Below are 16,468 nucleotides of genomic sequence, written 5' to 3' on the forward strand. Positions count from 1 at the left end.
AATTTAATTTATTATTATATTTCTTTATATCTCACCTCTTTCCCAGACTGGAACTCAAACCAGCAGCTTACACAAATTAAAACAAGCCATTAGATGGACAATGTGTGTTAACATGTGTGAACAAGCCATTAGATGGACACCAATAGACCAAGTCATTCACAAACTGCTCTACAGCAAGCCCACCTGTTGATTCTTAGGCAGGTTCATTCACCTAAGCAACTCCATCAGTGGAAGCATGGCACAATGACTTCTACTTACCCAATGGAGATTTTTCTCCTCTCCTCACCCTGCACGCCCCAGAACTGACCCAGTGGGGGGTCCAGGAGATTCCCTCAGAAAAGTGAGGGGGGGGATTGTTCCGTCTGGCAAGCTGAAATGCTTGTGCAGGCAGAATGTTCATAATAGCACAATGTTGAATTCCACCCTATGTCTTGTTGGTTTTATGATGGGTTGCTGGGTTTTTTCTTTTCCCCCTGTAATTTTAACTACTTCACTGCATTCCCTCCCCTTCTTCTTAATGTAACCATTCTGAAAATTTGAATGAGAGGCAACTTATGAAGGTTCAAAGTTGTATGTACCATCAGGGACAATAAGAAGCTTCAAGAGGGATTTTTTAAAAATCCAAACAGCACAGGGGCACTAAAGGTTAACCAAGGGTTAAAAACCCTTTCCACACAGTCCTCTAACCTCCCAATCCAGATTAGGAGACCCCCCAACACCCTGCAGCTGTTTATTGTTAAGAACAAGGCGTGCCCAGACCTAAGTTTGCTATTCAAACACACTACTGTGTGATGTGTAATTTGGCCCAGAAGTAGCTACCCATATTTGCTGTTTTATTCAGAAAAACTACACATGCGAAAGTGGACCAGAGCTTAATAAAGCATTCCACTTCTGAACCCTGCACATTATGTCAGCCTCCCCCACTTCTAAAATCCACACTAGCCCCAAATCTAGGGGACAAACATCATCATCATCATTATTATTATTATTATTATTATTATTATTATTATTATTATTATCATCATCATACCTCCAAGTTAAATTGGAGATTTTTTCAGTCCCAGAAGAATAACCAGTTTTGCTGCCCTGAATGCTCTCCTTTCTCTCCTGCCCGCCTTCAAGCCCAAAACTCTCAAGTTAGTCAACAAGTGAAGAAAAACCAGTGGAACAAGAATGCCCCCTTTGCTCGCACTGGAGGAAGGAAAAGTGGGGGGAAAGAAAAAGCTTTGACAAGATGCTGATATTATGAAGGTGGAGTGTTGGGGGGACACACAATGATTCCTCTGTCTAATATTACCTCATCTGCAGCACAAACCCTTGAAAATCACTTAAAATATTTCTCATGTCAAATCCAGAACATCCAGCTGAGCATTTCTTTCAGCCAGCCTCCCACTTAGACTTCCTGTATGAGAAACACACAGCATTAGAGGTCAGTTTTGGCTGCTGCATAGGTGAAAAAACAACCAGCGGCTGTTTCTCCCCCTGTAAGGTAGCAGCAGCCCTTCTGACTGCCTGTCCTTTCCCCTTCCAGGGATCATCAGTTTTTGCAGATCACAAAGGAGGAGCTACATCCCACAGTCCACCAACAATACCTACCCCTTAACAGCCTCACTAGAAATTATTAGTAAGAGGAAGGAGGCAATGTAAATGCCGAGGCTCCGATGGTATCTTGCATTATGTGGATACAATAAAAATAGACTTGCAAGGGAAAGCATAAATCTTGGCATCCCAGCTCCATGCAAGGAGCAAAACACCCAAGGCAGCAATGCAGACTCTCCAAGGCTAAAAAGAACTAGGCAGTGGTGCTATCGAGGCAGGACTGTAAGGCAGATATCAAGGGTCCTATTTAGCAGAATGAATTGGGGTGGCAGGGCAAATGCAGCCATCCTGGCTTACCACGTTTTGAAGCAAGTGGGGCAATATACATTACCATCTACAGAGGGGCTCCTCCCTAAGCCCATCAAGTTGCCTGACTACATCACTGGAATGAGACAAAACGTGTGTTTGTGTGAACAAGGTGCAAGAGCAGTCCTTTAGAATTCAGTTGCAACAGCCAAGCCTACATGCTGGCACGGTTTCTAATGATGGGGTTTTACTGCGGCTTTACAGTGAATCAGACCAATTGTATGTCTAGCACGGTATCCGTCTACCTGGTCCCTTTCTGTAAGTAGTTTCCCCCATAATTCCTGCCCAAATTATTTTTAAGTGGAAGCTCCAAAGACATCACACACACAGGACATGTGCTTTGTCACTGAATTATGGGTACCCCTGCACACTCCTGGTCACTATTTCCTGTATCTGTGCCCCTCAGTTTCTGCCAACCCCCAACCCCCTGCATTTTCTAAATCCTGGATACAGAACTGGGCAAAATAACGATATGCAAACTAGGCATGTCAACCTGGCTTTAGACCGTTTGAGGTGCATATTTTAAGGGCTAATAATAATAATAATAACTTATTATTTATACCCCGCCCATCTGGCTGGGTTTCCCCAGCCACTCTGGGCAGCTTCCAACAAAATATTAAAATACAATAGTCTGCTAAACATTTAAAGCTTCCCTAAACAGGGCTGCCTTCAGATCTTATCTTATTTCTGTAACTGTAAGTTGTTTTAAGCTGTTGTTAAAGTTGTGTTGCAATGTTACAACCCACCCTGGGACCTTAGGGTGAAGGGCAGGTGATAAATTAAAGAGTAGCAACAGCATAAATAATAATAATGTGCTGGATACAGAAAGCGAATGCTATGAGATTGAGAAAAGGGCATTTTATCATCCATTAAAAGAAGAAGCAAGTTGCATCAATTTGCACAATGCGTGAAAAAGGGCATGGCTGGGAGAAGGCTACCAGCAAAACAGCTGTTTCTTAAAGAACAAAGAAGAACAACCTGACCAACTCGGAAGTGGCAAAATGTGTGCTGCTCTGGAGACAAGAACTGGGATATAATGTTAACTAGAATGATGGAAGAAACCTTAGCAGTAGGATCGGCAGGTGAGAATTTAGTTTCTTTTTGTTCATTTGAAATATCAGAAAGGGATAAAGTTGTTGGTTGGCCAACATCACTTTAAAGACTTTGTTTCAGAACAGGCTTAGAAGAGAAGATTTGTTCCTTTCTAACAAACTCACTTTAAAAAATCCCCATTTAAAACAAGGCAGGACACAAAACAGCACGGAGCAGATTGGTTTGTTCGATGCTTCCATATATTAAAGCAAGCTCCTTCCCTTTATCACATAGGCCACAGTTAGGTTTGCCAGTGTGCACACACAGAAAATACAATGATGGCTGCTTCATCAATCTCTCAGGCATACTTTGTATATAAATGGCACCAGCATAGCAAAAGCAGCAGATCCAGACACACAGAGGAAGGAATGGCCTTTCAGAGGCATGAAGAATTTTTAGTTAATTTTTTGGCTTTCAAAAGATTGATCAAATTTAAATCAATTCACATACTACCTACCTATTAATGTATGTGCCATTTTTTGTGATAGGAACAAAGTGTAAGTTACTATCCATAACAAAAACAACACTTAGCATTTGAATAGTGCTTGTAAGTCTTTAAATTGAATTGAGAATTGTAGAATTGGAAGGGACTGCCAAGGGTCATCTAGTCCAGCCCCCTATAATGCCTCAGCTGTCATTATCTTGTTATAATCCTTACAAAAACACTGCAAGGCAGGTGTGGGGAAGCTTGGGCCTCCCAGATATTGCTGAACTACAACTCCCATCAGTCCCAGTAAGCATGGGCAGCGCCCAGGGAAGATGGGAGTTGTAGTTCAGCAACATCTGGAGAACCTGCTGTAAGGTAAGGCAATATTATTATTCTCGTTTTGCAGAAAGGAGGACTGAGGCAGAGAAGGAATTGCTTGTCTAAGTCATCTAATGGGATTCCTGGCAGAGGCAAGATTTGAACTAGGGACTTTCTGATTCATAACTCATTCTCTTAGCCACTACACAACAGTAAGGAATTTAACAATGAACTGTAACTATGGGCTTGCATTTATATTTTAAAAATTGTTTATCTTATGATAGCGCTTCCTCGGATGTAAACTGCATGATAGTGGGATTAGATTTAAGCAAGCTATTCACATTAAGAGATTTGGGGATTCTGCTGCCCACAGGAACTAAAGTTGTTAAGGAGGTTCCTTTCACCATATGGCAAAAAGGACTCAACTTCCTCAAATCCAGTTGAATAAAGGACCCTAGGGAATGCTTCTCCTTCTCCCTCTCCCTCCCTTGCACACACACATACGCACACACACACACAGAGAGAGAGAGAGAGAGAGAGAGAGAGAGAGAGAGAGAAATTGACAAAGGAAAGGGTTGCCAACCTGTTTTTCTTTCTTCTGTATTTTCATTATCATCAAATTTGGGGTGTATATTACTTCTGTAAAAACACAAGACAAAAAGGTCATGTTAACACTGAAAGCACACAAGAACTGCTTGTAAAGTATTTTTAATACAAAACCCTCTCTAAAGAGCAGTGACACACTCAGATATAAGTCCTGCTCAAAAATACTCTGTATTACTCAAGAAGGAAGGGCCTTTTGGAGTCTAAACAGATAATCCTGTGGCACTGATTTACATGACTAGGAGCCACACGATAGATAGATAGATAGATATAGATAGATAGATAGATAGATAGATAGATAGATAGATAGATAGATATGATAGATATGATAGATATAGATAGATAGATAGATGATAGATAGATGATAGATAGATAGATGATAGATAGATGATAGATAGATGATAGATAGATAGATAGATAGATAGATAGATGATAGATAGATAGATAGATAGATAGATAGATAGATAGATAGATATAGTTTTGAAACTTCCTCATTACACCTATAACTCTACAGCGGGGATGGGGAATCTGCCATCCTCCAGATGTGATTGGACTCCCACCAGACCCGGTCAGCATTGCCTATGGTCATGGAAGATAGTAGCTCCCCAGCCCTTGAAGGCTTATCAGGGGTCTGTCCATCCCATTGATGTCAAACAGGGATTTCTCAGAGTGTTAAGTAGAGGTCTTCCAAACCTTAGCCATTCAGATCCTTTGGGAACTTCATGCATTACGCACCTTAATGATACGTCTAAGATTTATTTAATTCTACATTAAAAAATGTAATGGGGGGACAGTTAATGCATACAACATACAGATACGCTAAAGAGGGAGGGAGAGAGTTGGTTAGTGACCTGCTGAATATAAACACTATTAGATGTTGTGCAATGTGTGCAATTGCTTTGGGATGCAAAGTAGTCAGATGGGTGGGGTACAAAACATTTATTATTATCAATAATCATCATCATCCTGGGGCTTTATAGAAACAAAAGAAAGTACTCTACCAATTAAAAATATCCTTTCCCACTTGAAAATATGGCCCTATAAAAGTCCGGCAACAGTTGGAGACCACTTCCTGCTCTCCCATACCTATGCAGATTGAGAAACATGCATTTACCTTCTCCAGGAGCAATACATTGCCTTCTTTGAGGAGGAGAGGGATGAAGGATCTTCTTTAGTTGGAAAGCGGGGAAAAGAAGAATGTGCACACTCTGGGGTCAGAGCCAGGCCATTCTCATTTCAGTATCCTGGAAGGGGAAGGGACATAACCAAAAGAGACACAGTCAGCCTAGCAGCACAATTAGGAAATAAATGGTATCCATTAAATATCAAAACAATACATGTGACAGAGTGGTGTAGTAGTTAAGGTTGAAATAAGACTGGCAAGAAACATGACAATCAGCCATATGCCAAGTTCAATTATGTGTATGCTGTGGGTGGAATTTAACATTGTGTAATTACAAATGTTCCATTTGTGCAAGCATTGCTGCTTGCCAGACAGAGTGATTCCCCTCTACCCTCCCTCTCCATGCTGTTTTGGGGGTTCTCCCAACTTTCCCAGAGCTCATTTCAAGGGATGCAGGGGGTTTTCACTGACAAGGTTGGTTTGATGACTATAAACAAGTACAGTCAACTGGAAGCCCAACCTCTTTGAGATGCAAAAGAGGCCATGTGCTATATACTGCAAGCAACCCTCAAATAGCTCTACCCCTGCTTCAATTTGTGTTGCAGAGCAATAAATTCGAAATGCCATGCCCACCCACTCTGGTTTCAGCCCTGGAGTTGATCTCTCCGACACAGGGATTTACTTTGCCTTCTGAACTTTATGCCCTGGATGGGTGAAAACCAAATCCAAGCTCACTTCAGTTTCCCAAGTACTGAAATGGGTGGTGCAGTTCACAGTGCTGGCAAAAGAACAGGGCTCTTCATAAGAGTCTCCATCCTCAATCGTTCAGTGGACTGAAGATCCTGTTTTGACAGAGAGCAACTCACAAATACATATTTAGAAACATTTGGCAGTATACACAGAACTCTATGCTTACACTGCTTGTCTCTTGTGCCCAGGCCCAACAACAATAATAGTTCCAAACTCTGAATATAAAAAAATGCTATGACCTGAGGCATTTATGATCACTATTAAATCCAGGGGTATTTTTGAGCATTTTTAAATTAAATAATAATTATTATTATTTTGTCCAGGGGGCTGGGAGCGGGAATGAATATACGCCCAATGCCTGAACCAAAAATCCACCCCTATCTGTAGTTAATAAAGTTGAGCCATCTGTAATTCAGATCACTGTCTGCTTGAGTTTATTAATCACATCTTACATTTAGCCACTGCTGGGTGTGTGGGTGTGTGGAATGCCACTGTGACTGGTACTGTGATAAACTAACTTCATGGTGAGTTCCCACAACTTTTTTCCAGAAAAAACAACACTGATTACATCCCAATTTGTATCTTTTCTCTTGCCCCCTTTCTACTCCTTTCCACACCTCTTCCTGTTCATATGTTTTAAAATGAACAATCAAGATAAGTATTAATAAACGAACAAACAAGCAGAAAAATAGAGCTACATGAGAAATGACCTGTACACTGATAACTGTTGGCCACTGCTTGGGTCACACTGCGACCCAGTCTGGTGCAGTGGTTAGAGTGCTGGACTAAGAGCTGGGAGATGAGGGTTCAAATCCCCACTCATCAGTGAAGTTCACTGCGTGGCCCTGGGCAGAGTCACCGCCTCTTAGTTTGACAGGGATAACATGAAAATAAAATGGGGAAGAGGAGAAGTATATACTGAGCTCCTTGGAGGAAAGGTGAGATATACAGTGGTATATGGACAAATTGCGTGAAAAGGACAATAGTGACTTTCGAAAAGAATGGGAACCTTTTACAACATACTTGCAGAAACAACAACAAAAATGGGCTCGTTGGCAGGATTTAAATAAACATTTGCAACTTTATTTACAGAGAAGAAGAAATATAATTAGTGATAACAGATCATTTTGTATAAAGAGCAGAATGTAACATCTGATGCAACAAACCAGAAATGGAAGTTGGGGGAAGTCAACAGGGAGAGGGGGAAAGCCGGAAATGGATGTTAAATGATATTGAATAATTGTTATAAGAAAAGAAAATCAATTAAAATTATTACACACACACACACACACACAGAGAGAGAGAGAGAGAGAGAGAGAGAGAGAGAGAGAGGGGTACCTCTGGTTACGAACTTAATTCATTCCGGAGGTCCATTCTTAACCTGAAACCGTTCTTAAGCAGAGGTACCACTTTAGCTAATGGGGCCTCCCGTTGCCTCTGTGCCGCAGGCATGTGATTTCTGTTCTCATCCTGAGGTAAAGTTCTTAACCCGAGGTACTACTTCCAGGTTAGCAGAGTCTGTAACCTGAGGTGTTTGTAACCCAAGGTACCACAGTAAATATATTCAGTAACTAAATGAAATAAACTGGCTGCTATAAAGCTAGAGTTGCTGGTAGATTGCTAGGGCAGAGGGATGACCAGACCAAAAAGTCTAAGGCCACCAGATTGTTTGTTAATTTCTTTTATTGTTGATAAATAAATCCAACACACAACTCTTTTTCCTAAAAATTAAATCTCAATTTGGAGATCATTACAGCTTCTGGAAGAACAATATCGATGCCCTTCTGAATAACCCTGCTTAAACCACGCTCAGCATTTTTGGCTCAGGCGGAGAAACTGGGCTGATGCTGCTCCCACAAGCAACGGAGATCTCTTTTGTGTCTCTTTTGCTTTCCTACTCCAAAGTGGTTACAGCCGCACAGTAGCTCCTCAGCTAGGAGGCGAAAGCCATGTGACAAAGAACACGGCAAGCAACACAGCAGCAGGAAAAAGCCAGAGAACAAGGAGCAGGCTAGTTGAGCACAGCATGCTGGGAATTTCCTGCAGGTCAAATTTCCACCATGCATGCATAATATGGGCTTCATTACTGCCATCTTAATTGGGTGGAGTGGGAAGGGGGGAATCAGTTATGGAAATCATGCCTCAGCAAAGCCAGAGAAAGGTGGGGTCAGGGAACCCAGGAAGGCATGTCTGGAGCAAGGAGAGGATTGTCTCAGCTTCCTGGAAGCATTTAGGCAGCCTCTCCATCTTTTTCTTTTTCTAAATCAAGCTTGCACAAGGCTGCAAAGCTACCCAGTCTCCACAGGATGGCACCAGCCCAGAAACGCTGGACGACCCAGCAAAGTTGATTTTACTTTACCTCTTATTCTAAAGCCCAAGAGCCTCAAATTTGCTGCATCCATTAGGTACAAAGATTTTAACCAAGAGATGATTTGCAAACCAGCTCAAGTACACCCTTCATAAGTATCAAGAGTAAAAGAACCTGCCTCAGCTGTGCAAATTTAACATATCATCAAGTGCATATGATGATCTCTCAACTACCAACAAGCATGCAGCGCCAAAAGCATAAGAATCCCATTACAAAATATTTTATCTGTAAGTTGCCAAACAATGGTGGGTGATATCCAATATTGATTACAGTAAATCCACATAAGTACATTAATTTCAATGGGCCTTACTCTAAGTATGTCTAACATAAAATATTACCCAGTGTCATAATAAAATAAAACAAAAACCACAGAATAAAAACAGCATACAAATTCCAGCGGTAGAAACAGCACACAGCATCACTAAAAACATATATAGATCTAAAAATCAGTGGATTGCAAATGTATTCACCTGCCACTGAAAAGACCACAAGGAAGGTGCCAGGCAATCGTCTCTGGGGTGGCATTCTATAACCAAGTGCCAATACAAAGAAGGTCCTTTACCTGGTAGCTAACCACATAACTTCTCTTGGTGGGGGCACCTGCAGCAGAGCCTCTCAATATTTAATTTAGTACAGGAGGAGGAGATCCATCAGGTAAAATTGTCTCAAGCTTTTTAGGCTTTAAACGACAAGATCTGCACACTGACTTAGGCTAGGAAGTGAACTGGAAGCCACTGCAGAGATTAGCGTGATAAGTTCTAAGAAGCCAAAATGGGGAAGGGTCAAGGGGGCAGGTGGTCAGATACAATTTTTCAAGCAGCTGGTCACATCCCCAGGCCACAATAATTGAAAGTGATCCAGTACAAATGAAATGGACAGTGCACTGGACACCACCACTGTCTAAACACTTTTGTCTCTAAAGTGCCTTGTAAAGTTGTTACAGCAGGTCTCCAAAGATGTCAGAGCAATGCTCTCTTGCCTGGATGACAAAACCTCATTCATCTGCCAGATGGATGTGATGGTGCCAGAGAACCAAGCTTTCTTCACTACCGTATGGTAGTCCCGATGGTGCAACCTCGTCTGTAGTGAGATGTATGCCACCTGAGCTCTAGCTGCTGACCCTCTTATTTTGTCACGTGCTGGTCACTAGAGTACCATGTTGACCTACACACTCCAGAGATAGCAAATGGTACTCGGGAGCAATTGTGTCAACGGCTCTGTGCATCTCACCATTCCACAAGCAAGACTTGAGCTTTAGCCATGTCAGCTAGAAAATCCCTCCCAGCATTCAGGAAGCCATCAGATTCCATTACGTCTCAGAGGGCAGACCATATCAATAGGTAACTCCACTCTTGCAGAATAGAGTAGCTGCATCCAAACCACGTGTTAGTCGTTTTTAAAGCATTATTTGTACATTTATGCAATGTAAAGTTAATTCATCACCTTAACTAAAACCACACAAACATGTAAGATTTCTCAGGTGCCTACCCATCAATACTGTGCACAGCTGCCTTCTGCTGTAAACTAGCAAAACTGAGCACAGTGCTAGAGAAAAAGGAATATATTTGCAAAAATCATGGCACACCACTTGAGCAATGCTTCATTTGTTATGCAGCTTTACTTGCCACAATATCTTCTTACTGTCCAGCAGCTTAAGTCCCAGTTGTATATCTCCTTTCTTATTATTCTTCATCTATCATCAGTACTATTTTTTTCTGCATGTTTCTTCCTAACTCATCCTGCTTTACAACCAATTCATTTGTGCCTCCATGTTGTTGCTTTGATGGGGATAAAGGCTACATTCCTGCAAAGCAGATTTTTCTTTGTGCCCCAAACCCTTTTTTGACCTCCAATAACCAATTGTGTACTTTCACAGTGGCACTTTGGCAGGCCATCTCATGAGGGACATGAATTTTCCCATCACACTAAGCACGTGTCTCTCCTCTATCCCTAAAAGAGCTGCCAGATTTTGTTCCTTTACTGCACTATTCCTGTGTGCAAAACCTCCCAGCATCCCAATTTAAGATCCACATGTACACTTTGACAAGCAGATATGCCAACATCCCCGCTTCTGCATTAAATATACAGAGATTAAAATCTCTGTTTAATCTCAAACAAGGCTGCCTAATTTTCTAATGAAGCTGCAGTTTTCTCATGAAGATAAGGGTGTTTTTGCCGGTGTACTACGTTAAGTGTTTCGACTGTTTAATTTTAACTTCATTGCCAATTATTAGAAATGGACAGGTTTTATGCTTCATTCCATTATGGTTTTTATGTTAACTCAGAATACTATTGATATTCCTTATCAAGATGCAAAATCATCCCATAAGCAGAAGCAGGAGCATCAAGCTACATTCAACACAGCCAGAAATAAACATTTCCTAACAGGTGACCCAGCGCCTGCCAACCTAGCAGTTCGAAAGCACCTCCGGGTGCAAGTAGATAAATAGGGACCGCTTACCGGCGGGAAGGTAAACGGCGTTTCCGTGTGCGGCTCTGGCTCGCCAGGTGCAGCTTTGTCACGCTGGCCACGTGACCCGGAAGTGTCTCCGGACAGCGCTGGCCCCTGGCCTCTTGAGTGAGATGGGCGCACAACCCCAGAGTCTGTCAAGACTGGCCCGTACGGGCAGGGGTACCTTTACCTTTACCTTTTTAACAGGTGAGACTATCAGACTGGGCAACTGAATCATCACTGAGGCTGTTCTAAGTAGCCGACTCTCTGCTAGTACCATTGCTGGGATTGAAGCATCTGCCTATTACCCTGCTCTCTTTGATTTATTTTCATTTTCCCAAGTGTGACACATTCCTCCAACGAGGCTGAAACAAAATCAAGTTCCAATTATGCATCCTTTCCGTCTGGGTTCTCCTGGGAATTCTCAGAGACACATAACACATACAGGAGAAAAGCTGTTACCGAATCCACAAAATCCACTTCAATCTACTTTAAAACAGATACTATCCATGGTAGCCTCAAGCTACACAGCTGACAGAGTAAGAAATGCAAGGACCACAAATGCTCCACTGTACAGCCACAGCCATGTTTTGCTGGACCGTCGGCAGCAGATTTCAATCAGAAGTTGACAAATATCTCTTACCCATCACCTACTTTTCAGCTATGAAAAGTGACTCATTCAGACCCACGAGGGCAGATTTGCAAAAACAAACAAGCAAAAAGATGCATAAACAACTTCTGCATTGCAGTTGAAATCACAATTGTGCTAGCAGTACTACAGTACTAATCTTGGTACTAGCAGCTTGTCAGTATGCCATTATGTATTCACATCACAGCAACAATCTGTTAATTTGTCCACAGCAGATTTCTAAAAGTAAAGCTAGACCTTTAAAGTACAAGATAACCTCAGGGACTCTGGGGCTTGAAGCAGAAGCCTGAAGGCCTTAGGCTGGACCCAGCCTGAAACGCTACTAGGAGCTGTGTGTGCTAAAGCCTCAGAGCCTTCTTCAGATACAGAAAGGAGGAGGCACATGTAGTATCAGCCACCTGGTAGCATAAAACCCCTGGCCTTCTGCCTTTCTCTCGTCAACAAAGCTGTACTGCCTTGCTTACTGCTACTTCATGACCAAGAGACCTACTCAAACCCTCCAGGTCCAGATTATGCTATGGCCACCCACACCCCTGAATGGGCTCCAACTGGATCCACTATACGATCATGCAAATTTGTTAATAAAATCTGGAACTTAGTGGTGATCCCTCCTAGTATGTGTCTGCAATAGTCCTCAGTGTACAAACTGGGTAACCTGGTAGCCGAAGCTCAAGTTTGCAGGGAAGGTTATCCTGAGTAAAAAGAAAGGGCAAGCTCACAGAACTAGTATGCAGGAGAGGACACTAGCAGAAAGAACATTCAGGTGAAGGATCCATAACTAGTCAACATACACTGCCGAGTCACATGGTAGAAAGTGGCATGTTTGCAACACGGAGCAGGGAGTGCATATCGTTCTTCTAAAAGGCAAACAGTTATTTCTAGCTTGAGGCAAGCTACTCTTGTGAAGAAAACTGTTCCTCCCAGCTACAAAAAAAAACCCCTTGTTGTTACTGCAGAGTTACTCACCAGAGTGGGTGAGTGGGTAGAGAAGGCTGGTTTAAAAGCTTTCCACAAGATACTTGCTACTTGCTGAATCTAGGCACAGCCCTCGGTTCCCAAGAGCAGATTCAAAAAACTATCTCCCTGCCTGTTTTCTCAACATCACATGGTTTGACCTGATGATGAGACATGTGGAACTTGTTCTAATGGTAAGGCTCATAAGGTAGAATTTAATATCGCACACTTCCAATCATTCCATCAGTACAGGCATTGGAGCCTTCCAAATGGAATGGTCTTCTCTCTTCTCACTGTATACTGTTCTGAAGGTTCTCCTGACTCACACCCACCCTTGGAGCGTGAAAGAGGAAGAGAGAAGGAAATCCCTGTTGTACAAGCAGAAATCATTGCACAGGGCTTCTGCTGAAAGGAGTGATTAGATGAATCCCACCCATGGTTTAGTGGTTCAGAGTGCTGGACTAGGCTCTGAGAGACTCATGTTCAAATTCCCATTCAGCCATGAATCTTACTCAATGATCTTGGGCCAGACATTTGCTGCAAATATAAAATGGCGATGGGGGAACCATATGTGCTGCCTTGAGCTCCCTTGGGTAAAGGTGGGATATAAATGTGGTGGTGATGTCGTCTGGCTGGCCCAAATTTATTTATTCTTCCTCATCACTTAGGGGGAGGGCTATCACAGATGTAAGGAGACCATTTACAGACAAGGGTTCCATGCAAATATTCACCAGGAGAAGGAGCAAGTGAGGGAAAAAATTCACCAGGAGAAAGAGCAAGTGAGGAAAAGAAATTGGGTGGAATTCAATGTTGCATTAATACAATTGTTCCATCAGTGTAAGAAATTCAGCTTGTCAGTTACAATCTTCCACCTCCTCGCCCCCCACACTGTTCTGGGGGCTCTCCAGAGTGGAATTATGGGAGGGAGGCCATACAACATCTGACACACACATTCTTGAATGCAATAGTGCAAATACCAGGGGAAGAGGACAGGAGTTAATGGGCACAAGTAGATTCATGCCAGTTTTCTATCCCTTAGCATTTCATGATGCAAAAGTGCAGATTGAAAGAGAGACAGGAAATGACATGGTCTCTACAGGGTGAAGCAACACCTGAAAGACAACAGCTCCCAAGGCAGGCAACATGCAAAAGAAAGAAAAGACAACAGAGCACAAGAGGACAGCAAGCAGATTCCCTACAGAGGAACAGAAAGCATACTTCCAAAGCATGACTGGCTGGGTTTTTATTTATTTATTTTACTTAAATATTTTTAGCAAAGCCCTTAAAAAGCAGCTTACATAAAATAATCATACAATATCACCTCTCATTAAAAGCACCTGTTTGACACAATACTTTAAACCAATATGTAGGCCAGCAATGTGCCGTTATAAATCAGCTAGAACAATTTCAAACAATTTCAGCAGCTCATAAAATCTTTATGAAAAAGCAGCTTGCAATAAGTGGGTATTTAAGATCCCTTTAAAATCCTGTACTGATGGGTCATACACACAGATGTGTTGGGAAGGAATTTCACGGAGGAGAGGCTGCTTCTGAAAGAGTTGTGCCTTTTATGCCCGCCAATCTAAATTTTACAAAGCGGGACGTTAAAGCTTTGTAACTGCATGGGTGGGTTCATATTAGTGAAGATAGTCAGATTAACTGGCCACAAACATTTTACGGCTTTAAAGATCAGTACTAGCACTTTAAACTGGTCCCCGAAATCTACCAACTCCCAGTGGAACTGGTAAAATATAGGCATTAAATGTCCCGACCACCTTCCACACCGCCCCAAAATCCAAGCAGACTCGTTTTGCACCCAGTGAATATATGGCATCTATGCCAGTGCATCATGCTGAACAGGAAACATACGACTTGGCATCTGACCAATGTATCAAAAATACAAGGTCAATTATTGTCAAATAACTGTGAATTATATTTAATCTTTGTTTATAGTGTTTCCAAAACATACATATGGAACAACAACAGAAAATAACCGTACAGCTTGGTGCAAGCCCAGCTAAACAGAGAACCCATAAAGAAGAGAGCATCACTAGGATCAACACTAGAAATACCATGGTAACAGGTTCTTCCATAATTAGTTCTTTTGTGACCAGAAAGCACCACAGTTCCACCCTGTCAAGTCACAAACACTATTTAATTTATTAGAACTGCAGCAAATTACACCAACTGCAAAACAAAACAAAACCAATTTCTCTAAGAAATTGACGTTTACTATTGGAAATAAATTTTGAAAAATTTCACCTCTTCAATTTACACATATTGGCACTGACCTCGAGAAAAGTTTAGTGCAGAAATACCGCAAATCAAAAAAGTGCATCTGGTAGCAAAGGTAATTATTTAAAAAAATCCCTCAAGGCACTCAGATTGCCACCAGATGTCAAGCTGGAATCTGGAACTCTGTATCAGAGGATTCCTACGGCAGAGGGATCCTCTGCAAAATGCGCACCCTGTTGAACTTCATAAGGCTGAAAGGCAGAGGTGCAAGGGGCCAGCCAAAGGAGGGAGGAAGAGGAGGAAGTATTTCTGGGGTTCTCGTGACTGGCTAAAATCATACCAGTACACACCTTATAAGCCCAGACACCTAAGAAGAGTTGTTCAGTTTGGTTTGCATTTTTAAATGTTTAATTTATTGTTTAAGACTACTTTTGTTGCATTGAGGTTATGTATTTTTTTTTCATGTTGTAAACCACCTGAGCATGTTTTGAACTATGGAAAGGTGGCATACAAATAAAAGTTTGTTTGTTTGTTTGTATGTATGCATAAAATACCTATTTTGTTCACCATCCTCTTTCATACAGCAGCCAACTAGAAATCTTTTAGAAGCTGATAAACAGGAATCGAGACCAAGACTGTTGTTGCTTTCCAACAGCTGATATTCAGAGAGATGTTGTGTCTGAACCTGGAAGTAGGTAGCACATAACCATCAGTATCCATTCATAATCTTAGCTTCCATGAATTTGTATTCAGAAATCTGTCAGAAAGCCTTCACTCAGAAAGTATTTTGTTAATGCCACTCAAACCCCTTGTAATATCCAAATGTACCGTATTTTTCACACCATAGGACGCACCGGACAATAGGATGCACCTTGTTTTAGAGGGGGGAGAACAAGGGGAAAAAATTCTTCCGCTCTCTGCCCAGCGCCCCTTCAGTGAAGTGGCAGGAAGCGCTGCGCAGAGAGTGGGAGAATTTCCCCCCTCTTGTTTTCCTGCTCTAAAACAAGGTGCTGTTTAAGGTGCGTTCAGAGGGCTACCTTGGAAGCCTGGAGAGCTAGAGGGGTCAGTGTGCACCGACCCCTCTGGCTCTCCAGGCTTCAGGTTCCTTTCGACCTGCTCTTTGGGGCTGGCGGGGGGAAGCCCACTACCAGCCCCAAAGAGCAGGTCGGGGAGCAGCGGAAAGGCGCAGCGGAGAGGCTCCTGCCATAGCCGCGCGTCACCTCTCCAGCCGGGAGAGGGTCGCGGGGCTATGGTGTCTTCGCTCCATAGGACGCACACACATTTCCCCTTCATTTTTGAAGGGGAAAAAGTGCGTCCTATAGAGCGAAAAATACGGTACATATATTATTTCTGTTATACAGAGCAGGAAGGAGTGCAGCGAGAAGAAACACCATGGTGCATCTGCAGCAGCACAACCAGATGCCTTCATCTACCCCAGCTGCAACAAAACATGTCTATCCCATACAGCAGGCGCTGAAATCTTCCAACAGTTTGACTTCACCCGCAAAAGCGCAACTCCTCCACTGTCTCCCAAGAAAGACGGATGCCAACAATAACAAAGCAACTAAGACAATCCCCATAGGATTCCTAGC

General features: G+C 42.4%; 2 protein-coding genes across 9 annotated transcripts in view; one reads left to right on the forward strand and one right to left on the reverse strand.

Moving 5' to 3' along the window:
* The window catches only part of CHD6 (chromodomain helicase DNA binding protein 6), a 110,592-nt gene that overhangs the window by 61,154 nt on the left and 32,970 nt on the right, over positions 1-16,468 (reverse strand). For 7 of the 8 annotated variants that reach the window (XM_083746411.1, XM_083746406.1, XM_083746410.1 and 4 more), the window contains exons 2-3: positions 5,460-5,589; positions 4,326-4,381 (exon numbers count right to left, since the gene is read on the reverse strand). In XM_083746411.1, coding sequence (XP_083602537.1) covers positions 4,326-4,358 — 33 coding nt within the window. In that variant the 5' untranslated portion in view covers positions 4,359-4,381; positions 5,460-5,589. Of the gene's footprint in view, positions 1-2,967; positions 2,987-4,325; positions 4,382-5,459; positions 5,590-16,468 lie in introns of those variants that run through there. The other variant, XM_083746412.1, reaches the window with a different exon arrangement.
* Positions 1-16,468, forward strand: part of SLA2 (Src like adaptor 2) — a 247,460-nt gene that overhangs the window by 15,377 nt on the left and 215,615 nt on the right. The gene's annotated exons all lie outside the window — the stretch shown is intronic.

This window comes from Podarcis gaigeae (genome assembly GCF_964106915.1).
Source record: "Podarcis gaigeae genome assembly, chromosome: 6".
NCBI classification, from domain to species: Eukaryota; Metazoa; Chordata; class Lepidosauria; order Squamata; family Lacertidae; genus Podarcis; species Podarcis gaigeae.